Source organism: Equus caballus, chromosome 19 (genome assembly GCF_041296265.1).
Source record: "Equus caballus isolate H_3958 breed thoroughbred chromosome 19, TB-T2T, whole genome shotgun sequence".
NCBI classification, from domain to species: Eukaryota; Metazoa; Chordata; class Mammalia; order Perissodactyla; family Equidae; genus Equus; species Equus caballus.
In genome coordinates this window covers 19,433,298-19,460,367 of record NC_091702.1, presented here as the reverse complement: position 1 = coordinate 19,460,367, position 27,070 = coordinate 19,433,298, and the positions used below count along the sequence as shown (strand labels likewise).

The following is a 27,070-nucleotide window of genomic DNA, read 5'->3' as shown; positions in this document are numbered from 1 at the left end:
GAATTGTACTTTTCAAAAAATAAGGAAAGACGTCAAATTGTAAGTTGCAAACAAAAGGTTTAGCAAAATTCCAGTTTCCCTTATCTAATAGTCAAAAGAGGAAGATAGACAGGTAGGAAGACAGGGGGGCAGGGAGGGAAAGAGGGAGGGAGGGAGGAAGGAAGGAAGTCCTTTATTTTTTCCAGAGATACAAACGCTAGCAAGGTAGAAAAATATTTAAGCTTATTTTTCATTACGTAAAAAGAAGCAAGGAAAGCAATTGGATTCATTAAGTTAACCAGTGTGGACTCTAAGAAAAATGCAGAAGGCACTGTCGGATCAAGAAATACAAGTAATGACATCGTTTTGGTTAAATAATTTATGAAATGAGAATATTCAAAACTCCCTTGAAGTTCACTCTGTCATGTAGTTGTGCCAAAATAAAAAATCCCAAGTACTTGAATACTTAGACCTCTGAAATTCATTTCTTCTTTTATGATACTCCAATGTTTCTCTAATCATATTGAGTGGAATGGAATGGTCAAAGATTTTTTTTTGGTATTTATAATTTTTAAGAAAGGAGATATAAAATATCACAAAAGAAAACAAGCAAATATGGTATCATAATTCCTGAATGATGGCAAATTGCCCTGGGCCTTGTAGGTGTTCTCAGAACCAGAGCACATAGTAATATAGTTGGATACTCATTATCCCTATTTTCAGTAGATATTCCTTTATTTCAGAAGCTCTAGATTAAACATTTTATTATGAAGCAAGGATGGGCTGGAATTTATTCTTCTCAATGTCCCAAATGATATGTTCTAATAATATGTTGGAAAAGTTATCCATTAAAAATGGGTTTGAGCTGGGATTTCCAAAGAACGATACCTTAGTTCTCCTTTGGCATGGAGCTATCTGCCACGCCGAAGCTGAATGCAGCCACATCACCACAAAGTTGAAAACCAATGCATGTGATTTAGTTTCTGCCTGAGGTAGAGAGAAGTAGGGGGGTTGGTAGCATTTGTTGTTTAAATTACAAATTACATTAAATGGTTACATAAGCCTTGGAATATTTTCCTGAAATAAAACTATTAAGTCCATATATTTCATTAAAATGTTTTAAAGGGGCCAGCCCAGTAGAGTAGTGGTTAAGTTCGTGTGCTCCGCTTTGGTGGCCTGGGCATGGACCTACGCACTGCTCATCAAGCCACACTGTGGCAGCGTCCCACATATAAAATAGAGGAAGATGGGCACAGATGTTAGCTCAGGGTCAATCTTCATCAGCAAAAAGAGGAGGGTTGGTGATGGATGATAGCTCAGGGCTAATCTTCCTATCACTAAAAAAAAAATCTTTTAAATCTCCTTTAACTTAAAAGTAAATGTTTAAGCATGATGATGTCTTCTACCAAGTAATCTTTCTCTTACGTGTATCCAGTAGCCAGAGACAATGTTCACTTTACTTCTTGCATTCTGAGAGACATGGCCCACATTACAGTAATAAGTATCAGAGGGGAAAGGGCTAAATGAATCCAGGGCAACTTCTGAAGGAAGATGGCATTCAGTATACATTACCTATGCACGTTTTCTCATCTGAATCACTCCGGTGTCCATGGTTACAGGAACAACGGGGCCCATCAAGTACACGTTCACGGTGATGGGAACAACCACCATTGTTCCTTTCACAGCAATTGACAATTTCCAATTCAACCTCTTTCTAAAACAAGCAAAATAGGATTATTAGCATAACAACAGAAAAACCTGAATATATGTCAACAATGGGTACACTCTCTCTGTTGGGAAGATGACAAACTTTACTGGAAATTTATCAACACTCTACATATGTAAAAGGAAAAGTCTAAGGGCTATGAAGTATTGTAAATATCTATACCATATCAAAATACTGATAATCCTATAAAATATGTTAAGTTGATGAAATGATGCAGAAAGGTAATGAATCCACCAGTGGTCACTAAACACTTATCTTAAAGGACACTTACGTCTTGGAATTCTCAGTATTTTCAGGATATAAAAATATGTGTATTGAATCAATGATCAGAAAGCAAGTAAATTGTTTGCCAGCTAACGTTTCTGTTCTCAAGCTAATGATATGTTATTATCTGTCCTTTTTAGAGGCTCTGAGTACATGAAAATACTGTTAAAAATAGCCTTGGAACCAAAGTATGAACATGAAATCAATAAATTAGCTGATCATACGTAACTACTATAATGTTGGTCTGCTAATCAGCTTTGATATATACAAGAATCACTTATATAATCATACTATTACTTTGAAAACGAATTTGCCAATTCTGGTACACGCTGCTAATTTGGGGCATTTCGGGGGACGTCAGCCTCAGCATATGGATGCCAATTGTCCTGAGCACACAGACATTATAGTCAATCATTTTCTAAGTAGGAAGTGAGAAATAAAAGAATGCTTTGAATCTGGGTTAAGAACATGGAATTCTATTTTCTGCTCAAGTTTGCTATTTTCTCCATTGGCCTCTATTGTTCTCCAGTTGTGTTGCTTGGATACATCTCTTCTTAATGAGTGTCTACAGTGGTTCATTTATTTCCATTCTTAACTCTTGAATCCTTTGGGAGAAGAAAGAAGGGAAAGTCCAGGACAAGGGATTGTGGTACTCTGTGAAAGCCTATATCACTATTCAAGCTGCCTAGGTGTCTGCTGCAGTTCCTGCATTGTACAGTACAGAAATCATCCTCCCTGAGCCCAGCCTCCAGTCTGTGGTAGGCAGCAGCCCTACGTGCTCCAGAGCACCCTACATGCTCCAGAGCACCCAATGCATATCCCTGTCATCGCATGCGTCTCTCTGTGCCATCATCATCCTGTATTACTCAACTCATAACAGATGTTCAAAAATAGGTTCTAAATGATTGAATAAACAAAAGAAGGATTATACTAATCAATTTATTGTTGAAAATAAGAACCCCTTTGGGTTTAGAAACAGCAAGTTTAAGACTGAACAAAATTAAAACCTTAACGGAAATATTGAAATAATGAAGGGATGTGATAGTTTTCACAATATGTTAACATATACTCTTTAGGGAGACATATTTCAAATTTTTGCCCCTATTATTATTTTTCTGTGATCAATGCAGCTCTAAGACTGCTGGTGGTAACTTACCTCAAACATAAATGATATTATTGTAATCTCTTTGAAAAACATAGGGGACCAAAACAAGTGCATACTCAGATCTATAACTCTCCACTAGAAGCAATTTTGCATCCTTGATATAGATGACAAGATTTAACTATTGTACTTAAAAAAATTCTACTTTAAAAAAACTTTAAAAAACAATCCTTGTAGTTTCCGATACGTAGCAAATAATCACTATTTTCTTGATATATTAAACATGTATGGAATTTAAGTTCAACTATATATTGCTTGGTGAGTTGGGGGAAGTCTTATTTTACCTTGTTGTATCTGGAATTTTCCAACCTCTAATCACAATATAGTGATAGTTCATCCCTGGCACACTGTAAGGATTCGATGTTTATGCTATACAATGTTTTGAGAGCTTCTGAGAAGAAATTATATAAATACAAAATATTGTTTTCCTAAGAAAAAGTTAAAACAATGTTTTCCTAAAATATACTTGTTAAGTGAAGGACACATAATTCATTGTTAAACATCACCATGCTCTGAAAACATTTACTCCACCTACAGGTTTTGAAACAACTCAAAATATCAGTTTTCACCAAGAAACTTTTGCATGTCAGTTAGTAAATATTGAGGTCTTGCAAAAGCTGCACACAGAACTTAGCCAAATATTCACATAAAGGAAATAAATGTAAAAATACACTTCTACCAAATGTATTCAACTCTAGGGCAAATTGCTTTCTCAAGTAAATCCTAAAGAAAGCCTGTACCTCGCAACTCATTAGCAATAATGGCCCCCTGTTTCATAACTGAGAATCCACCAGCTAGATTACAAGAGATTTTATTTCAGATATTTGTAAAGTGTACTCATCTCCTAAACCTTTAGCCACATTAAAAACCCAAAATATTAATAAGAAAGAAAAACCCATCCACATTTCTCTCTGCCCGAAAGGACTCCTCAGGGCATTGAGAGAAAGACTCACTTCAGAAGGAGTTGTATCCTAATTAGTAGTTAATTCTTCTCTCCCATCTTATTTAGTTTGCTCTATAAAAGACAAATATCACCCTGGCAAGACTGCACTGTCTTTAAGCAGTAGAAATATACCAACAGAACTTAAGGCTACACTGGCAACCTGGGCATTAAAGAAACGTAGAGTTTTATGCAGTGGAGGAGAATGAGGAATTTGGTGATCCTAAGAATGTCTCTTCATGAGACAGCTTGGGTAAGAACAAAAAATTCTTTATTCTATTTATTACAACCTTTATTCTCCCTCTGTGATTAAAATTGATAAAGAGACATACAATGTACATAAATACACGATGAAGTTGAAAGGATAGTACATTTGGAGTCTAAAGAGCCTAGTTCAAATCTCAGTTCTGTCACTTACTCATTTTGTATTACTGGGGTTTTTGGCTTCAACAACAAATGGATGGTTTACTAAGATATGGAGAACTGGGAAGAGCATCTTTGGAACTGAGACTGGAAAGCAGTAGCTCTGTTTTGGACCTGTCAAGTTTTTAATGCCCGTTGGTCAAACAAGTGAACATGTTGAGTACATAGTTTCACATATTCACATGTAGTTAAAGGAAGAAGAGAAGTGGAAATATAAATCTGACAATGAGAGAGGGGCCAGAGACGGAGAGGAAAACAAGGAAAGTATGAAAACATGGAAGAGAAGAAGGCGTTCCGAGAGGGAGGAAGGGATTAGTCAACTGTGTCGAAAGCTGCTGCGAGGTCAAGTAGGATAAAACCAGAGAAGCTAACATGCCATCGGGCAACATGGAGGTCATGGGTGACCATGGAGGGGTAGAGATAGAAATCTGATTAGTCTAGGATGATGAGAGAATGCCAGATGAGGAGGAGAAGACATTGACTAAGTTATAAAAATTTGCTGTGAAGGGGATCAGATTGAAGCTCTAGTGGAATGTGGGCTCATGGGAGAGTACTTCAAAGATAGGAGATTCTGGCCCATAATGATATGCTGATGAGAATAATCCATTAGATAATTGTAATAGCAAAGATCTTGAGATAAGGAGAGGGAATGGAATCCAAAGTACAATGGAAAAGACAGCCTTTGATAGCAGTAAGACCACTTCCTTCATATTAATAGGGGTGAAGTCTTTTCCATATGATTTTGTGAGATATTTCATGTCAATTACTAGCTTGAATGGTAGTTTGCATCCATTTTATTGATGATGTAAGGGACAAGGTAGGGATAAAGGCAAAAAGGAGGGTGACATAAAGATCTGGAAGAGAAAGAGAAGGTGTTAAACATTCATTTTGATGAGGATCAAAGTGGACATGTTCTGAGAGTAGAGATTTGTCCAGCCATGTCCTTTAATCATTTGAGATTTAAGGTCCTGAATTTGAAATAAAACCATTTAACACAGTTATGTTTTGAACATAGCAAAATTCACCTGCTAAGGTATAGATAGGAAGTGGAGAAAAAAGGGAAGTCACCGAGGGAAAGGTAGGGTCTGAAGATGAAGAAGAAAATTGAATTACTGAAGTACCATAATCACATAAAATGCAGAAATGGAGAAATCAGCCAAAGAAACAAGAAAAAAATTATTCTGTCACTCAAAAACGGAAGGAAGATGATGGGTAAGGATGGAAAATATTGAAGTAGGGTGCATGGAACTTGAGGGAATTTGTATCAGATGGTTTTAAGCTTAGTAAAGTAGGAAGTGTGTTCATCTAAGCAGTGGACCAGTAGGGAAGACATGAAAGAAGGAAAAGCAGCAGTAGCTATTAATTCAGCATATTAACATATTCACAGTAAGGGATATATTAAACTGTATAACTGAACCTAGGCGCGGAAGAAGCTAAGGTTAGATGACACGGATCATAATTTTTTGAAGAAAATGGGTAGAGGGATGAGTCAGTGAAGGAGAACGCAAAGTCAGAAGGAGCTGCTTAAAGAGGCTTGATGGAAATGAGTGGAAAATGGGGGAGAGAAGCGAAGGACTGCCATGGAAGATACTATTCAGAGCATCCAATGTGTCAGACATGGTACTACAACCTAGAGCCGCTTCTTGTACTGCTGGTTCCTTCACTCCTGCTAGTTCCTTTTCCTTGAATTCTATATTGGACTTATTAGTATTCAATAAATATTGCATGGCAGAGATGATGAAGGAAGACAGACTCTACGCAAAGGAGAGCCATGGGTCCAACAGAGCCCCAAGTCAGAGGTCCTCAGACTTAGTCCTTGCCGTCTACACTGTGGATCATGATGCCAACCATTTTCTATTGGCTTTGGGCCCCTGTTTCTTCAAATTAAAATGAGGGGGTTGGACTGCTAAGCTCCCACCCCCAACCTGCCCCAGCGGAAAACATTCTCAGGAGCTTCTGCTTTGCCAAGATATCCAGGGTTGTTCTTTGTTTATCATTCTTGTAAAATGCCACACATGTCCCGGGCCATGATTGTTGCCACTTACTGTAACACTGTTTTCCATCAGCTCCCAGTTCAAAGCTAGAGTGGCAGGCACAAATGAAAGATTGAAAGATCGCACTGTGTTCACACCGCGATGGCCGCAGTGAGCAAGCCCTTCAGCACACTCGATTATGTCTGCAGAGAGAGATACACAGCAGCTGTGTCTTCTGAGCTGGAATTAATATTTATCTCAAAACTGTGCCAATGAACTAAGGCATCCGCTCCCCCCAAAACCCCCAACATCAAGTATGACAGTAAAATACCGCATAGGCTCCATATTTTCAAATGAAGCAAGTGCTAAGGACATTAACTCTAGTGTTGGTCTTAAGCTCTCAAACACTTCTTTCCACTAGAACCTACTAGTACATACTAATTGAGAGAAAGAAAAAAGAAAACAAACAAAAAGCAGACCTTATCTGACCCCTAATATTACAAGTAAAAGTCAGTGTAATTTGTCTTTAGGACTACATATCACATTCTTAACCAAAAATGGTATCTCTTTGGGGCCGGCCCAGTGGCACAGTGGTTAAGTTCACACATTCTGCTTTGGAGACCCGGGGTTTGCCAGTTTGGATCCTGGGTGCAGACCCATGCACAGCTTGTTGGGCCATGCTGTGGTAGGCCTCCCACATAACATAAAGGAAGATGGGCAGAGATGTTAGCTCAGGGCCACTCTTCGTTAGCAAAAAGAGGAGGATTGGCTGCAGTTGTTAGCTCAAGGCTAATCTTCTGCCAAAAACAAAAAAGTATCTCTTTGATTTAAGGTAGACAATACGTGTGGCCATAGACAAGGCAGATTTGGAGGTTTCCTCTGTAGCAATCCATGGCATATGTGGTACATATGATTGATACGTGGCAGTGCTATTTAAACAGTGGCACCCTCTCTCTCTCCTGATACTGACAGCCAAGTCTGTTCAGTGTAACTTCATTTTGTGGCCCAGGTAGTCCCTGCTCCTTCCCTTTAAATGGATAGGTCTCACCATCATTTCCCCACTAGAACTTCCTCCTTGTACTGTCCTGCATGTCATTCTCCCCCGGGAGCTTAAGAGAAATACTCATTCTTCTAAGGTATTTGTAAAACCCTACGTAGGTAGTAATTTCGGGGATAGACTTTCCAGGAATAATGCATCAGACATTAAAACAAAACTTTGAAAGATTATATGAAGTTGGATATAGATGTATGTATATATCTATATCTATATCTATTTGTCAATCTTCCACAAATACTTAAAAAGATCTTTTTCTGTGCCAGGTTCTGGGCTAGGCAGGTGCTATGTAAACAGAGGACCGAAGCAGAAATGTTCTCTGTTACAGAAGTATGTTAACAAAGCCACAGAAAACTTTATTGCAGTTTGACTTAAAGAAAAAAAACTAACAACATAATTTTTTTGACTAATTCTTTCTCAGTTTCTCAAAGTGTTTATCAGTCCCCTAAGTCAGGAAATGTTTTGGTATTTTCATAATTAATCCAAATAAACTGTTTCTCATTTCATGAAAATGTCATAATAAAAATGAAGGATTTTGTGATTTCTCAGAAGTTATTAAAACAAACTCTGTCCCACAGGAACGACTTCATTTATCAGTTCTGGTCATGGAGTAATTTATCACTTTCATCTTTGAATTGAAGTGTGTCTGTTTTGCTATTTCTAGGAAACAGAAATATGTAGCCTTGTATTTATAGAGTCTCTTTCTTTTTGGTTTTAATTATTCCTAACTTCTGAGAACACTCATTTGCACATACTTGCTTTTCAAAGGTTTCCCCCACCTTCTCTAACCTATAATAAAAAGCTCCCTGTGTGGTTATGGAAGGTTTTGAAATATTAATGCTGGAATTCACTTCAGAATGAGAAACAGAAAACAAAAAGCATAGATTCTGAAACTACACCAGACCATATTTTTTGTAACTAAAAATTTCACTGAGTTTTTATGGTATCATAAAAATACCTTTCAGAATGATCAAATAAGAATATAAATGGCCCTTTTTTAAGCATACATGAAAACACCTTTCTCCTAGCTGTTTTGACTATTCAAAACTGAATTATACCACACAATTTCAATTACACAATTCAACCATCAGCTTCAGCTTCCTACCTCCACAGGCCTTTTTGTCTTCAGACAGCTGGTAGCCTGGGTGACAGGCACACCTGGCCACTCCATCCTCGCTCCGACATATGTGGGCACATCCGTTCCCACCTGTGCAGGGGTCCCTCCCCAAAAGCAATTAAGCAGTGATAGTTTGCAATTCATTAACTTTAGAAACATGCACAGAGTGGAAGAGTGGATAAGATAAAGAGGGAACTGGGGCCAATGGGTTTTTCACGTAGATCTTAAGGACTCCTGAAAGTCCTTCCCCACTTTCAGATGGAACTAATTCAACAAAAGTTTTCTCATTTTGTGATCTGAACTCCAAAATCTGATCAAATCTAAACAGGGATCAAGGCCAAAGAAGAATTAGCTTAATGTCCCTCTTTCTAAAAGTGTATCAGCTGCCCAAAGTTAAACAGAATCAGCAGGGGCTCCTCCATACACCTTTGCGTTTTTTCCTTCTTCTCTCTCCACCTTTTCCAGTCCTTTAAGCAGCAGAATCATCCTTAGATAAACCCTTTTACCTCCTCTAGATCTCCTCTGCCTTTACGTAAGCAACCACTGTGTGAGAAAAAGCCCGACTAGAGCTACAGGAGAGAGTCTCAGTGACAGCTGCAGTGGAGATGGAGCAAAGCTCAGATCCCCCTGGAATTAGTCAGCTGGCCTCCTTTTCTCCATCACTTGCTCCTGTCTTAATCAGTCTTAGTCATATTCTCTGCAAGGCCAAAATCACACACCCTATCAGGAGTACCTCCACAAGGAGCTCATTTGTTGAATTTAAGAAGTGATTCCAGTCCACTGTGAATCCACCCTTGTCTACGTTACAGGTTGCTGGGGTGGGATGGCAGAATTTCTACTCCTGCCCCACCCCTGCCACCCCTTTAAAAAATAACGTGCAGAATATAAAAAGCAAAACAATGTATAAAGCTACCCTGCCCCCACATTCACCCAGTTTCAACCCAACCACTACCATACACGGATGCACTTGCTTTCATTAGTTTCTTATAAATCCTTCCAGACTTTTCATGAAAATATAAGTAGTACAAACATATCTATCTATCCATCCATCACAGATACAAAATACACTGTTCTGCTTTTTGCTTTTATGGCAGAGAGAGACTAAATTGAATTTGTACATCAACTTGGGGGAATATGGCCATTTGAACAATATTAAGTTGTCTGATTCATGAACATGAGATGTCTTTCCATATATTTTAGGTCTTTAATTTATTTCAACAACGTTTCATAGTTTTCGGTGTATAATTTTTGCACTTCCTTGGTGAGATTTGTTCCTATGTACTTTATCCTTTTTGATGCTATTGTAAATAAAATTGTTTCTCAATTTTACTTTTAGATTGTTCATTGCTAGTGTATAGAAGTCTAATTGATGGTTACGTGTTGATCTTATATCCTGAAACTTTGTTGAATTTCTTTATTAATTCTAATGATTTTTTAAAGCAGATTCCTTAAGATTTTCTGCATGCAAGATCATGTCATCAGCAAATAGAGATATTTTACTTCATCCCTTCTAATCTGGATGAATTTTATTTTATTTTCTTGCCTTTATGTTCTAGCTGGAACTTCTAGTACAATGTTGAATAGAAGTGGCATGAAGAGACATCCTTGTCTTGTTCCTGATCTTAGGGAGAAAGCTTTTAGTATTTCACTATTAAGTATAACATGTTAGCTGTATATTGTCATAGGTTCCATTTTATCAGGCAGCTCTCTTCTATTTCTAGTTTGTTGAGTTCTTTGATGATGAAAGGGTGTTGGATTTTGCCAAGCTTTTTTTCCCCTGCATCTATTGAGATGATCATGTGAGTTTTGTCTTTTATCTGATTGATAATGGTGTATTACAATAATTGATTTTCAGATGTTGGACAAACCTTGTTTTCCTGAGATAAATCCTACTTGATCATAGCGTATAATCGCTTTTATATGTTGTTGGATTTGGTTTCCTAGTATTTTGTTGAGGGCTTTTACATCTATATTCACAAGAGATTTTGGGCTGTAGTTTTCTTTCATATGAAAACCTTGTCTGGTTTTGGTATCAGGGTAATACTGACCTCATGGAATAAGTTGGGAAATGTTCTCTCTTCTTCTATATTTTGGCAGAATTTGTATTAATTCTTCTTTAAATGTCTGGCATAATTCACCATTGAAACCATCTGGGTCTGAGCTTTTCTTTATGGGAAGTTTTAAAATTACTAATTCTATGTCTTTCTTCTTATATGTCTCATCAGATTTTCTTTTTCTTCAGAAGTCAGTTTCAGTAGTTCTTGTCATTCTAGGAATTTGTTAATTTCATCCAAGTTATTTAATTTGCTGTGACACAGTTTTTTATAGTATTACCTTATTCTCTTTTTTATTTCCTTAGGGTCAGTAGTGAGGTCCCCTCTTTCATTCATGACTTTAGTAATTTGAGTCATCTCTCTTTTTTCCTTTGTCTGTCTAGCTAAAGGTTTACCAATTTTGTCAATTTTCTTGATCTTTTCAAAGAACCAACTTTTGGTTTTATTAATTTTCTTTCTTGTTTTTCTATTCTCTATTTCATTAATTTTTATACACATCTTTATTATTGCCTTGCTTCTTTTCTCACCTTTCCCTGTCCTTTTTCTTCTCATCTTGCTTCTGTTCAGTATCAGCTCTCTGAGAAATTCTTACACTCAAGTTTGCAGATTCAACCTGCCCCTTAATTTCACAGAAAATAAAATTTGCTGGACCTTTTTGGTTTTGTTTATTTTCTTCTTTGTCACAGGTTAAGAGAAAAATGTTGACCTACACAGTCACCAGAAACTTAATTTCTTTAATCCATATCCCCTACTGCCAGCTCTCATGACAATGGGAGAGGTAACTCCTCTTAACTCGGAAAAGTGAGGGGTCAGATCCACCAGACGCAAGAATATAAAGTACGATGCAATTATCTTTAATATGTTCTTCTCATTGATCACTATCTCTGGGTACCTCTTCTCTAAATTTACTTTAATCTCCTATTGCCCATAATGCCTTCATGATTCTCAAGGTCTCCAACTATGAGGGGTTAACCTTCTAGAAAATGGCTAGATATAGCCTCCTCACTGCAAGCACTAGTACTGTCAAAAGTCCCTTCTGTTTTTGAGACTGATTTTAACTGTGAACTTAACCCATATGAATTGGCCATGGAAGAACTATAAAATAAAACTCCTACAATATAGCATTGGTTGTAAAATTACAGCTTTTATTTTCAGCTGCAGAACATAGGAGGTGCTTTGAAAGTAGCATGTAGGACACACGTAAGATTTTCAGCCAAAATTCTAATGCTTCCTTTGTGTAAAGATAAAGGGCAGTACTCTTTACAAAGTAGCACTTAAAGGAGGCCTGTTCAAATTTGGCTTGTGACCCTGAAAGAGAAACCATGACGGGGCTTCCTTTCTGCCATAAACAACTAGAAGACTAGATAGAAATACATGAAACAACTGTTTGTAGATATTGAACAACAGGCAGCACAGGAGGGGGAAGCTTGAGAGAAGAAAAACAAAATTAAATTATTGCTCTGTGTTTTGCTAGAGGCAATTTCTGGATTACAGCACAAGAAAGAGAAACCAAAAGAGAGCTTAATGATCTTTCTAAGTTGAAGAGACAAGTCAGAGTTCATAATTGTTGAGGAAACTAGAATTTGTGGAGTGCTAGAAAAGGGCGGGGAAAGGAGTGTTATGCAGAGAAAAAACTTCCAGAAATAGATTTAATGATCCTCTTGAATCTTTGACTAAATATTATTCCATGTATACATAGGGTAAATCTCCACGAAGCCAGGCAAAGAACAATACACTGGAAAGAAGAATTAGGGCAGCTGTAAGTCAAACAACTCCAGGAACACACAGAAGCCCAGGAATCAGTTCTCAGTAGGCAGAGTGGAGAAATGTCATTGAATACATGGGCGTTCAGTAGAGATCCCAGAAGGGCCAAGGCTCAGTAGTAGGGCCAATCTAACCCCAGTAAAGTCTGCTCTAGATTTACCCTAACAAAGCTTAAAAATAGTACTTGACAGGATTAAACTCATCTGTAAATAACTTGACTTGTCATCCAGAAAAAAGTACAATACTTTTTAAAGGATAACAACAAAGGCTAATACTCAATCATGTAAAATTCCATAATGTCCTGCATCCCATAAAAAATTAATAACATGTGAGAAGGGTAAGAAAACGTGACTCCTATCCAGGAGAAAACTCATTCAATAAAAACAGATATAGAAACAATAGGTATCATGAAATCAGCAGATAAGGACATTAAAACAGCACTATAAATAAACCCAATATGTCCAATGATTTAAAAGAAAACATGCATTTAATGCAAAGTAGAAGATATGAAAAACTACCAAAGGAAAATTCTAGAGCAAAAGAATAAAAGATCTGGAATTAAAATTTCAATGAATGGGATTAACTGCAGATTATATAATTATAAATTTATGGGACATAAAAATTTAGCAGTATAAATTATACAAAATAAAGAAGAGAAAGAAAAAAGGACTAAGCAATTTAAATAAGATTGTCTGGGTGACCAGTAGAGCAATATTAAGCAGGTAGTATCAAGTAATTTGAATTTTAGAAGCAGATTCTCTAGCCAAAGGACCAGGAAAGAAGGAGTATAGCAAGACAGAAAACTTGTGGAAAATAACTGCAGTGCTGTGGCCAAACAACATAGAAAAAATAGATAGCCCCATCCTCATACATTACACCAAAGATGGAGTGGAGAGCCTAGACTAACATTTACCAGGCTGTAATGAGGTGTTTTCTTCCCTCCTCATTGGTTTCAGAGGAGGCTTATTGGAAAGTTAAGACTTTCACCACCACCCAGTGATAATGAGGCCACCCCACCATGGTGTCCATAAAAGCCATATGAGAACACTAAAAGGGCCCACCTACACTTCCCAGCCACATGGTATCAGTGGAGGCCTAGTGGAGAGCTAGAAGTCCCATCCTTACACAAAAGCAATGAGACATACACTCCGCAGGAGTCCTTAGAAACCAGGTGGGAAACTTGGACTTCTACTCCCATTGGGCAATAACAAAGTGATATTCTCTCTTTTCCCCTTCTGGAGTAGTGTCCAAAAAACCCAACTAAAATAGAAGATTTAAATAAGATCCAGAGCCTTATAGTACACAAAATGTCCAGTTTTCGATAGAAAATCACTCATCATATCAAGAACGAGGGAGATCTCAAAATGATTTTAAAAGTCAATCAATAGATGTCAATACCAAGATGTTAGAGATGTTAGAATTATCTCACAAAAATTTTAAAGCAGCCATCATAAAAATGCTTCAATGAGCAATTACAAACATACTTGAAACAAATAAAATAGAGTCTCCACAAAGAAACAGAAGGTACAAAGAAGAACCAAATGGAAGTTTTAGAACTGAAGAACACAATAGCTGAAATAAAATATCAATGGATGGGCTATAAAGCAGAATGGAGAGGACAGATGAAAGAATCAGTGAATGGAAGATAGAACAATAGAAATTACCCAACCGAACAACAGAGAGAAAATAGACTGTAAAAGAAAAGGAAAGAATGAAGCCTGAGACCCAGCGAACTATAATGAAAATATAACATTGTGTCAGTGAAATCTTAGCGGGGTGGAAGAAAGAGGATGAGCTGAAAATGTGTTCAAAAAATAAGACTGAAAATTTCCCACGTTTGGCAAAAGACATATTATCTACAGATCTAAGAAGCTGAATGAAGCCCAAGCAAATTAAACTCAAAGAAATCCACACTAAGAGCCCTCATGGTCAAACTTTTGACAACTAAAGACGAAGGAAAAACCCTTAAAGCAACAAAAGAGAAATGACACCTTATCTATAGGTGGAAAATGTAAAATAGAAAATTTCTCATCATAAATCATGGAAATCAGAAGGAAGTGACAACATTTCTCAAACCAATGAAAGAAAACAACCTAGAATCCTATGTGCAGCAAAATTACCTGGTAGCAATGAAGAGGAAACCAAGATATTCTCAGATAAAGGAAAACTAAGGGAATTTATCTCCAGTAGACTGCCCTAAAATAATGTCTAAAGGAACGTCTCTGAATGGAGAAGAAATAATAATACAAAAAGGAATTGTGAAACATTAGGAAGGAAGAAAGAATAAGAGCATTAGGAAGAAGAAAAGAGTGGGAATGAGAAAAAAATATATAAATACAATCAACTTTCCTTCCCCTCTTGAGTCTTCTAAATTATACATAATGGCTGAAGCAAAAGTTATAACATTCTCTGATGTGGTTCTCAATGTACATAAAGGAAATTGTTAAAAATATGTGTATAAGTGGAGAAGAGTAAAGGAAAAGGAAGTTAAGGTTTCTAGACTCCACTTGAACTCGTAAAATGATGCCACCAGTAGATAAGTTAGTTATACATAATGTAATACCTAGAGCAACCAATAAAAAAGCTATGTAAAGAGATACACTCAAAATTACTAGGAATAAAAAAAAAAGGAATTCTAAAAAATGTTTACATAACCCACAAGAAGACAGGAAAAAGATATGAAAAATAAAAAACAGAAATAACAAAAAGATGGCAAACCGTAACATATCAATAACTACATTCATGTAAATGGCTTACCACTACACCAATTAAAAGGCCCAAACTTGAAGAGAAGATTAAAAAATATGACCAAACCATATAATGTTTACATGAAACTCACTCCAAATATAATGCTATAGGCATATATTTGGTTCGTTGTTGACTGGCATATTGTTATGCAATACATGACTGCATATAGAAATTTAATTGATTTTTGTATGTTTATCTTGTATCTTGATAACTTGGTGAACTCACTTTTTAGTTCTAAGAGTTTGCAGATTCCTTAGGATTTTTCAGACAATCATGTCATATGCAAATAAGAACAGTGTTATTTCTTCCTATCTAATCTATAGTTTTTTAAATCCCCTTCTCATGCCCGATTGCACGGGCTAGAACTTTTAGCACTGTTGCATTCAGCAATGAGAGTGAACATCTTTGCCTTGCTCTCAGTCTTGGGGGGAAAACGTTTGGTCTTTCAGCATTAAGTGTAATATTGATTGTAGATTTCTTGTACTATTCTCTGTATCAAGATGAAGAGGTACCCACTGCTCTCATTTTCTGAGATTTTTTCTTTTTATTATGAATGTGTGTTGAATTATGCTTTTTCTGCATTGATTGATAGGATCATGTAAATTTTCTTCTTTATTCTTGACAAATAGAAATGGCAAGCAATAGGATATATTGGAGTATATGAGGAAGCCATTTGGTGTAAACTTAATTCAGTTTTTACAAAAGTGCCTGACTTTATTTTAGTTGTGGGTCCTTCTAGTTGTGGCATGTGAGACACCGCCTCAGCATGGCCTGATGAGCGGTGCCATGTCTGCGCCCAGGATCCGACCTGGCAAAACCCTGGGCCGCCAAAGCAGAGAGTGCGAACTTATCCACTTGACCATGGGGCTGGCCCCCAAAAAGTTGGCTTTTTAAAAGTTCAATCAAACTGACAAACCTCTAGCTAAAGTGAGGAAGAATAAAGAGAGGACACAAATTAATAAGGAAATATTATGAATAATTTTTGCAAATACATTTATAGTTTATATGAAATGGACAAATTCTTTGGCACAGTTTATTACAATGTATCAAACTGACTCAAGAAGTGAAAGAAAGCTTAAATAGCCTTATATCAATTTTTAAAATTGAACTAATGAATAAAAACTTTTCCTCAAAGAAAATGCTAGGCCAACATGGCTTTGCTGGTGAATTATCTCAAACATTTAAGCAAGAACTTGTACAAGTTGTATGCAAAGTCTTGCAGAAAATAGGAGGGAATTCTTTTCAATTCAGTTTATTAAGCTAGCGTTACTCTTTATCAAAACTAGACAAACATTACAAAAAATAAAACTATAGAACAATAACCCTAATTAACATAGATGCAGAAATCCCACATAACCTCTTGACTGACAGTTTCAAGTTTTGACAAGAGGGTAGGGCACCTGAAACTCTCACACATTGGTTGGAACTGTAAAGTTATGTAACTCAGGAATACAATTTCGTAGTATTTTATAAGGTTAAATATGCACTTACCATATGACCCAAAAATTCTATTCTTAGGCATTTACTTTGTAATAAAAATACTATTCAGTAGCAAGAAGGAACGTGCTACTTATATGCAAAAACATAGATGAATTTCAAAAACATTATGCTGAGCAAAAGAATACAGACATAAATGATTACAGACTGAATTATTCTTTTTATATGACACTTAGAAAACACAAATCTAATCTATAGTGACAGAAAGCAGATCATTGGTTGCTAGGATTGGGGGTAGAGTAATTGTCTGGGAAAGAGAATATGGGAAACTTTCGGTGTGATAGAAATATTCACATCTTTATTGTGGTAATAGTGATATGGTGTATACATTTAAGTGTGTCATTTTAAAACTGTTACATTTTATTGGATGTAAATTACACCTTTAAAATGTTGAGTTAGAAAAATGTAAACAACAAAAAATGAGGACTATTTTTGCTTGATTGGTTATGGTTTATATTAAAGACAAATACATTGATAAATCTTCTCCATTCTTTCAATATGTCCCAATGAATTTTAGCCCCATTCATATCTTATTTATTCTTCTATTCGAAGGCACCCAAACATATTTGCTTAATAAATGAAGGTTAATGTTTTAAAGAAGAGAGTGAATAATTAACACTTTTCTCACTTTCTTTTATAAGAAAACAGTAGCTACACTTTCACGTATTTCCTGCTCTCCTTGCCCAGATAGTCATTGTCCTGACTAGTTGATTGATGGACCTATTCTTTTTCCCAGACTCAATCTTAGGTACTACTTCCTCCATGAAATCTTTCTCAATGATCTCAGAAACAGCTTTCATTATTGAAAGCAGCCAGCTTTTCTCAGTTTGAGTTCCATACAATAGTAATTTGGCAGGATGTTAGCAGATATTATGTGATAAAAGTTTCCTACATCAAATAAGCTTGTGAATGAAGTAAAGCTGTTCTCCATTGAATTTCTCAGAGCCTTTAATATGCTTTAATGCATCATGGTCATCCAAAAGATAACGGGTGAATAATAGGATAAAAGTTTTGCCACATTTATTTGACCATGACACTCTTTTTATTTTAAACCAATTCAATAAGTTAATGTTTTGTAGAGCAAGTATGGGAAATTATGGATGATGCTATATATTTAATTCTTATAATATGCTACCTTAAACTTAAAGAGATCAATAACAAAACACACTCTATATCTTTGAATAGATCACAATTCCTTGAAGGCATGGACCTGACTCACTTACCTTGATATTCCCATTTGTCTAGAATCTATATAGAAGGTGCTTTATAAACTGTGGTTTGACGGAAAGAGGATGTAGCTATCAGAAATTTAGTTTCAGATATTGGTCTGTTGGTGTTACCTTGAATAACACTCAATAGATACACGGTGGTAGACTCTAGATGCATAGCAGTGAATAGGGCCACGATCCTGCCCTCATGGAACGTTCATTTTGGTGGGTGAGATAGACAATATGTGAGTAAGCCAATAAGAAAAATCATCACAGATTATTCTGAGTGCTGTGAAGGAAATAACCAGGATGATGTGAGAGACAGTACCTGAAGAGGAGAGCCCGACTGGAAAAGAGAATTTGGGGCACAGATCTTGAGACACGAGGTAGAAAAGGCACAGCATATTCAAAGAACAATAAAGAAATCGCTTTGGCTGCACATGTAAGACATTGTGGTCCATGGTAAGGATTTTGGAATTTATTTTACATTCAATAGTAAGCCACTGGAGATTTTAAGTGGAAAAGTGGTAGGGTCAAAAGTAAAATTCCCAGGTCTCCTGATTCTTAGTTCAGTAATCCTTTTCTCTTTATTAAAGATTATTAAAACACATGCGTTTTATTAAGAAAATGCTTCATTTCAAAATGCTAGCCCTAAAGCTACAAGGGATAAAATCTTTCACTGACTGTAATCTTAAATCCCTTAGTGTCTTGCATGCTTATGCACAGTTAAGGCATTTCAAATTCAAAAGAAATTGCCATTTCTTTTTCACTTCCTGTGTAACTTGGAATACATAAATAAGAAAGTAATTTAGATGGATGAGTTGGCATGGATTTCACTAAATATGTTTGTTTAACAGCAGTTTAAAATAATACATTGTAATTTATCTTGAACAGCTCAAACTCTGGCTGGAAATCATTTTAAGGACTTGATTATTAGTAACAATTTTGGAAGATGCTTAAGTAAAAAGAAAAACTGTTTTATGTATTTCCAATACAACTTAAAACCTTCCTTAGATTTTTTACCAAATATGAGATACAAAATATGATTTAAAAATTCAGAACTTGGCTATGATTATTATATTTATCCCAAATGAGTCTTTGTCATATACTTCCACTTTTCAAAGGATGGATTAAATAGCCAGAGAGATATTCTTGACTTATTTGTAAAATTAAACATACACCAACTTGGAAACTATACAAGCTAATTTACACCTCTCAACTTTTAAGAAAAACCTCTTTTTAGAGTCTGTCCAAATGTACACTGAGGCAGCTAAATATTATTTCATTACAATCAGTGACACAAATTTCAAGCTTAAGCCCAGGATTTTGTCTCCCTTAAAGATACTCTGTTACATTTCCTCAGCTCTTCTGGTGAGCAGTCTTTTGACAGTTGAAGACAGAAGGATTAAAGCAGTCATGGAAAGGATCTGGCTACTTCTTGTTCTTGTGGTGACTACTTTGCAACACACTCATGCAGCACTTTCTCAAAAACATATGTTGGTAACCTCCATGTACATCCCACAGGCCCTGGAGCATTTGCTATAGGTATTCACCAGTCTGAGTCCCTTGATTTCATCTCTAGATTCTCACTTCTTGACTTTCAAAGACACATGAAACCCAGTGATTTTGCTCGTAAGGTTGAGATATGCATGTTTAACAAGGCACCCATGCAGCTAAACGATGCACATCTTCATATATAAAGGTATAGTGGCATTTTACCAGAGAACATGTTCTGGTCCAAGAAATATGTTCCTAAAAATATTACTTGAACATATGGCAATAAAAATATCCACTCTAAAATCCCAATAGCTTCCTTAATTGTTGATATTTGAAATATCATGGGCTCTCTATTTGTGTAGTAATCCTATAATAGAAAGGTTGTCTGGGATCTCAGCATTTCTCTTCTCTGCACCAATTTCTACTCTTTTTTTCAAAATTTAATGTAGGTGTCATCTCCTCTTACAAGCTTTCTCTGAACCCCTTCAGGCTGGCTGAGGTTGATTCACTGGGGCTCCTGTAATATGCTACGTGCATCTTTACCATCTTGCTGCTACACTCTTTAGTTATGCATTTCTCTCCCTCACTAGACCATGAGCTTCTTGAGGGCAGGGACCTTTGATTTTTGTATCACAGATCTCTTCATTTCCAACCCCAGTGCCTGGTATATAATAGGAACTTGAATATGTCCCTTGCATGAAGGAGATGAATGACAAAGCAATATGTGAGAGGATGGTGAGGAAGAAAAGCAGATTTTCTCTCTCGTGAAATACCAAATGACTATCTCAAGCCTGAAAAAAAAACCCTCAAAGGAAAAATGAGATAAAACAATCATTTGGCACATGCTCTTTCAAAAGAGACAGAAAACCCCCCAAACCTTTAGATTTTCTTTTCAAGTTTTGCTCATTACTAATATTATTCATTTCATACACTCTCCATATCTGTTCAAGTCCCTCAGAGAGTCAAGACTTATTTCTAGCACAGCATTATGGATCCCTTTCATCTAGTCCTAGATAAAATGCAAGAAATCTATTTAGTTCATGGAGAGAAGTGCGGCTGCCTTTGGAGCTTCCACACGCTTAATGAACTGCATGTTCACTTAAAAGGCTAATCCAAACCAACTAGAGTTAGGGCCATTACGAGGCTTACAAGGGCGCTCAGACATGAAATGCTCACTAAGAATCTAACGGAGATTCATAATTGACAGCATCTCGGTTTATGGGACAGTAAGATTGCATTCATCAAAGTACAGTACAAGACTGTGTATTGACTGAACGGAGAAACTAGCCACATCCTCCTATGCTGCTCTAGTTTAGTCTAGCTGTCAATTTGGCAGTTCCTGGGTTGCAAATTGTGGACACTATTGCTTAACATTCATGTCTGGTTCACATCCCAGCGGTGGCAGTTCACCATCTACAATCATGTTTCCTAACTGCAGTCCAGCCCAGCTGGAGAGCCAATTTCCAACACAATTGCAGCCAGCTCTGCCTGGAGGTCTAGTAGTCAAATGCCCCATTCTCTGAGGTTCTGGGAGACTCTCTGCTTTGTGAAGCATTAGTAGATACAATGAGAAAACCAACGGACAGGAAATAAATGTTTTTTTTTTTTTAATTTAGGTTAAGTATATTCAAAAAAATTCTATTCCTCAGAATTACTATAATAATTATTGCATAGAATATTCATGTTGACATTTAACATGTTAAACTTTCAAAATGGCATAAGGAAAAGGTCAGAGACGTGAATTTGTAGCCTGAGTCTGCCAAGCCACCAGCTCTGTGACCTTGGGGCAATCACTTGACTTCTAGGAGCCTTAAATACCTTATCTTTAAAACAAGCATAATAACACCTATTTCATGAGATTGTTGTGGGTATTAAGTGAAATAATGTATGTAAAGCAACTAATACAATATCCGTAATCTTGTATAATATGTCTAACTCAATAAATGTTAGGCATTATTAGTATCAATATAGTAAAGAGAAAAATTGAAGTGGACAAAAGAATAATAAGCTAGCATCAGAAGGAGAAATTTTAGAATTTAAGATATTTAAAGTAAAACAATTGTGAGTGCTATGAAAATCCAGAGTGTATTCAGGCTTGTGTATAGCAAACCTGACTGGAGTTGAGGAAGTTAAGAAATCCTATGTCGGGAGTTAAAAGAATCAAGACAAATAACTAAAGTCAGCAAAGATTTACTAAATTCTATGATGTGTAAGATACTTGGAGAGAAAGATAAATAAGGTATTCCCACTGCCTTCAAGGAGCTTACAGTATGTGGGGAGATGAACAAGTATGTACATTCAAGAAAAGGTGTTGAAAGAGAAGATAAAGTATTAGAAAAAGAACCATTGGGGCCTGCTGGTGGTATAGTGGTTGAGTTCGCATGCTCTGCTTCAGTGGCCCCAGGTTTGTGGGTTCAGGTCCTGGGTGTGGACCTAGCACTGCTCATCAAGCCACACTGTGGAGGCAGCCCACATAAAATAGCAAAAAGAAGAAGATTGGCAACAGATGTTAGCTCAGGGCCAATCTTCCTCACACACACACACACACACACACACACACAGAAAGAACCAGAACCAGGAAAGAATAGAGTCTCAAAATATGAAGAAAGAGACTTTCAAGAAGAAAGTCAAGGGCAAACTAGGTCAGGTTCTGAGGGGTTGAGAGTAAACAAAAAGGGCCAGCATTTTATGAGTGCTTCTCTTGTGCTCAGCATAGTTTCAGGCACTTCTCACATATTTGTTCAATACATCATTCAAGTAAGATAAGGAAAAGTATTTACTGGATAATAGAAGGGAACAAGGAGATGAATTTGGAAGAGATAATAACTCTGAGCTATGTTTGGAAATCTTTAAGAGATTATTATTATTACAACTAGATAAATAATAGGTTATGGATAATATTTATACAGTGCTTAATATGGTTCCAGGCACTGTTGTAAGCATTTAAGTGCACCTTTCATTTAATCTTCACAACAATGCAATGAGGTAGGTGCAGTTTAAATACCCACTTTACATATAAGGAAACTGAGGCAGAAAATGCATTCAAGGTCCGCAAACTAAAGAGTGACAGAACTGAGATTTGTGGAAAAAGAAGACTTTAAAGTCAGGAGGCTCAGGTCAGAACTTGTTTCTCAACTCCTTCACTACATTGGAGAAGAGGCCTTGGCTCTCTCAGGATAGCTGTAGAGATGGGATGCTCACAAACATGGGTTATAAAGGTTGGTGTACTCAGATAATGAGAGCTTCAGAAGATAAGTGATAAAGAGAGCTAAAGTCAGACAACAGTGATGAGTAAAGAGGACAGAAAAGGTGAAGGGGAAATGGAAACTGTGTTCCTGGAAGTTGGGAGAAATGCTATTGAAGAAAAATTTGAGGGTACATAAGAACCGATTCCTAAAACTCAGTAAGGAATCCTTGAGAGCCAGCAAAGTGAGACCCCAGGAAGCTTGCACTGGATAGAGTATATGTGGTTTGAGCATAGGATTTGGTGTCATCGATAACTCTGAATTCTAATCCTGACTCTGTCAAGAAACAGGTTTGTAACCATTCGGCTGAAAACGTACTTACTCATCTCTGCTTTAGGGTTCTAGCAAATTTTGTGAGTCAGGGAAATTACTAAGCTCGTTACATCCATTAGATATTTAATCTTCATTCACAACCTCATGACGTACATATGATTATTATGCCCAAATCACAGAAGAGGAAATGCCAATGAGTTTAAATAACTGCCCATCATCACAGTGAGTGAGGGACTCCAACCCACATCTATCCGATTTTGCAGTCCTTTGTATCACGAGGTCATATTGCTTCTCTAATAACCCAGCATTACCAATGAGAAAAAATAGGTTTGAGAATTTTGAACCCAACCCACAATTATGGTGTGTAAATATAGGAAGGCAAGAGGTTGAGAACAGTGGCAGCAGTGGCAATTGGGAATCAGTTATTTGAAACTGAGTACGTGTATAGCACCAACCCCAAGGACCTGTTGGAGTGCTGGCTAGGGAAAATCTATTTCCAGAGTTGTGGGCAATTTTTTTTAACAGGGGCACTTGCTGGGTGGGTCGTTGAGGTAAGGGATGTGCAAGAGTAATTTGAAGAAAATTCAATAACATTGGATCATTACAAAAGTGAGAAAAACAATGAAAATTAATTTTCATTGCTTAGCCCTTCCTGAACATGGATATTATTTCACAAGAGCTGTCCTTTCAGTGGTGCAGGAGGGATGTTGGAGTACTAGTGTACAGCTCGGATACTAGATTTTTCAAGGAAAGTCAAGTTTTCAAGTATATATATATATATATATATATATATATATATATATATATATATACAGATGCCAGATCTTTTATTTTAATTTTTGGTTTGGAAAATGTTAAAGTACAAAAAGCTCAAATCCTTTCCAAAGTGCTACTGTAGCTTACTATCTGCCATCAATAATTTCTATGTATAAAGGCATTTCCAGACATACCAATATCAAAAACAGGCAAACTTGAAAATTCTATTAAAGCCACGGTAGAGATAATTCCTTGGTGTATTTGCAAAAGGTACGAGAGGTCAACGAAGACCATGTGACCTTAATCCTCCAATATGCCATTTATTCAGCTTTTAGATGATCTCTGTAATTATCAAAGGATTCAGGTGACCATTTCCTTGGGTCAAATATCACAAAAATAGGAAATAGGACATTTTCCAGATCTAGACTAATCAGTCATCAAGCCCTTACTGAGAGCCCATTACTATATACGCGAGGAACTTGCATCTTAAAGCCTTCATCATATCTGAATTCATATAAATCATCTTTTGAACTTCCAAAATATTTCATACTTCTAAGGTCAGAACAGGATTATGAGGCTTATTTCCCACAAGATACACAGTGGTGATGTGATTTGCTAGAAATCAAAAAAGGATTTGAATACGGTGTTCTACTGTTTCCAGTTTTCAGTCTATATCTGTTAGGTTGGGCTGCCTTGAGACTTAAGTTTACATAAAGTTTGGTGTCATAAATTGTGCAGATAACCTTTGGACCCTAACAATTTTAATCACTGGAACTTATCTTAAGGAAATTATCATGTGGGGGAGCAAAGATTTATCTATAAGAATATTTATTGTAATTTTAAAAATTATAATTAAAAAGTGAAAATCTAAGTATCCAACATCAGGAAATTGGAATAGTGAAATCATAAAAACAATGATGTGCAATGCATTATACAGTCAGCTTTAAAAATCTTAGATTCCAAGGTTCTAGTCCCTGGATTCAAATCCTGGTTCTGCCACTTCCATGCCATAAAATTTTGGGCCATTTAAGCAACCTCTACTGTGCTCCATTTCCTTTCTTATAAAATGGAGATGGTAACAGTACCTTCCTTAAATGATTGCTATGAATTTAAATGAGACAATGCATTACATTTCACTGGTGACTGACACAAAGGTAATTCTAAATAAATATAAGCTATTATTGCTATTATTATAGTACAACCATTAAAAATCATATATCAGAAAATTAAATTATGACATTAAGTAATGTTTTAAAATATTGTAATAAAGAAATATATAAGAGAAAGTATAGTATAATCTTATTTCATAAAAGTGTGTTTATTTAGGCAAACAAAATATTTGACAACATATACACCAATATGTTAAAAACTATTACTTCTGTATGGTGGTATGGGTGGTTCCTATCATTTTTCTTTTGTGATATTTTACTATCCATTTTTTTTCAAATTTCCTTCAATAAACATGTATTACTTTTATAACAGAAAGTATAAAGCCATAAAAATAAAATAAATTGCATGGCGTATATTGATCCATGACAAAGTTAAAAGGACCTCAGCAGAAGTTACTGCCATCAGTATGTCAATAGTTCCTGAGGCAAGAGATGCTTATGACACCAAAAAAGATCACAAGGAGAGGAGAGGTGTGGAGGGGGACTCGGTGTATTCAATATAAAGTAATAGAAGTTGAAGCTGATGACAGCAGAACCAAAAAGTCAATGTCTGCTGAAAACACAAAAGGTACAATTCCAACATCAAGATTACTACTGCTGAAGTAGGAAATAATTGTTTCTAATGATCTGGAAATAGAGTGATTTTACCTTGAATTAAATATGTAAGGCCCTGATTAAATTCATTAACTTCTTCATGCTTTCTTTGGGGTGATTTTTATTTTCAGTTCAGTTGTAGATGTCATTTCAGGGTGTGGGCATGTCCACTCCCACAGTGAAAGGCAGTAGGACACAATACTGGAAGGATGTCTGAGCTAAGACACTGCTGATTCAGGACGTGTTGCTTCATAAGACATGCCCTTGGCATTTTATACCCATTTGTGGGGTGCTTATGATCAATGTCTATCTAAGAACAAATAGCAGATGAAAACCTGGAACAGCTCCATACCCATATCCTCCCCTCCCCACACATGTACACACACACACACACGCACACACACTTTCCTTGAGTTACGTTCTTCAAACTCTTCAAACTCTTAAATTCAGGAAAGTTCCTGGGAGTGTTTAACTTAAAAACTACTGAACTAGACCATCGCTAAGATTCTACAACTCCTCTACGATTCTAGGTCTCTCAACAAAGTCCTTTCAGCTGTTCTTTTTACTCTCCAACCTCTCATCCAATTAGCACAAACTTACATTCTGATTTTTGGAAAGTTCATCCCATTAGCCCATTCCTCTTACATGTTGGTTTGTAATGCCAGAATAGCAAGCACGATATTTTTGATAATCTCAGGCACATGATGGAGATATTCCTGAGTTCTCTCCTCTGTCTTGCCTGTCCCTTCTGTATTTAACGAGCAATGCGTCCTCCACAAGGATATTTTCTCCACCTCCCTACCCCCCATCATCTTAAACTCAGTAGTCCAACAATCTTCTTATCAATTCCCCTGCCCTCATAATGATATTACTATCATTTCTGACTCCCAAATAGGAAACCCTGAAATGATCCTCTCTGTATGATTAATCTCTCATCACATCCTCTGGTTTCTTCCTCAACTCAGCTATAACTCCTCTGTTACATCTTTGCTGAAACTTATTTAATCATACCTGAATCATTGCAACAGATTTCTTAATCATCAAAGTGATTTTCCTAAAATACCAACTTGATTATGTCATTTCCAAGCTGACAGCCGATATAGACTCCCCTACTTCTTTTCTACATCAAGTCTGCATTCAACCTGACTTCCAAGTCTTCCTAAAATTCGGATCCTCCACTCTCCCTATCAAAGCTTTATATTTACAAATTACAATTGGATAAAATTATTTTTGTCTATCCACATGCAAGATAAATAAGAATAACAATACACTGTGTTGGCGGATATGACAAAACTAGCCCTCTTACACATTGGTGGAAATGTGAAGCAGTTCCCTTTTCTTGAAGACAGATTAGTAAATTGTATCAAAAGCCTAAAAAATTGTACATATTTTACACTCAATTATTCCACATTCAGAAATTTATCCTAAGGAAATAATATGACAAATATCCAAAGATTATGCACCAGGACATTAACTGAAGTTTCCATTTATCAGTAACTGGTTAAATAAACTATGGCAATTGTGATATTGTGATATAACAAAAAGTATATTTGGTCTTCATCCTCTGGCTCCTGGCACGAGAACTTTCAAAATCCTTAGAATTTCCTGAGGGATAGGGATATAAGAA

The 27,070-nt window shown here is 36.4% G+C and overlaps 1 protein-coding gene across 1 annotated transcript in view; it reads right to left on the bottom strand.

Moving 5' to 3' along the window:
* EGFEM1 (EGF like and EMI domain containing 1) overlaps positions 1-27,070 on the bottom strand; it is a 453,091-nt gene that overhangs the window by 20,236 nt on the left and 405,785 nt on the right. The window contains exon 5 of the mRNA XM_070242505.1: positions 1,552-1,693. Within this exon, the coding sequence (XP_070098606.1) occupies positions 1,552-1,693 (142 nt within the window). The remainder of the gene's footprint in view (positions 1-1,551; positions 1,694-27,070) is intronic.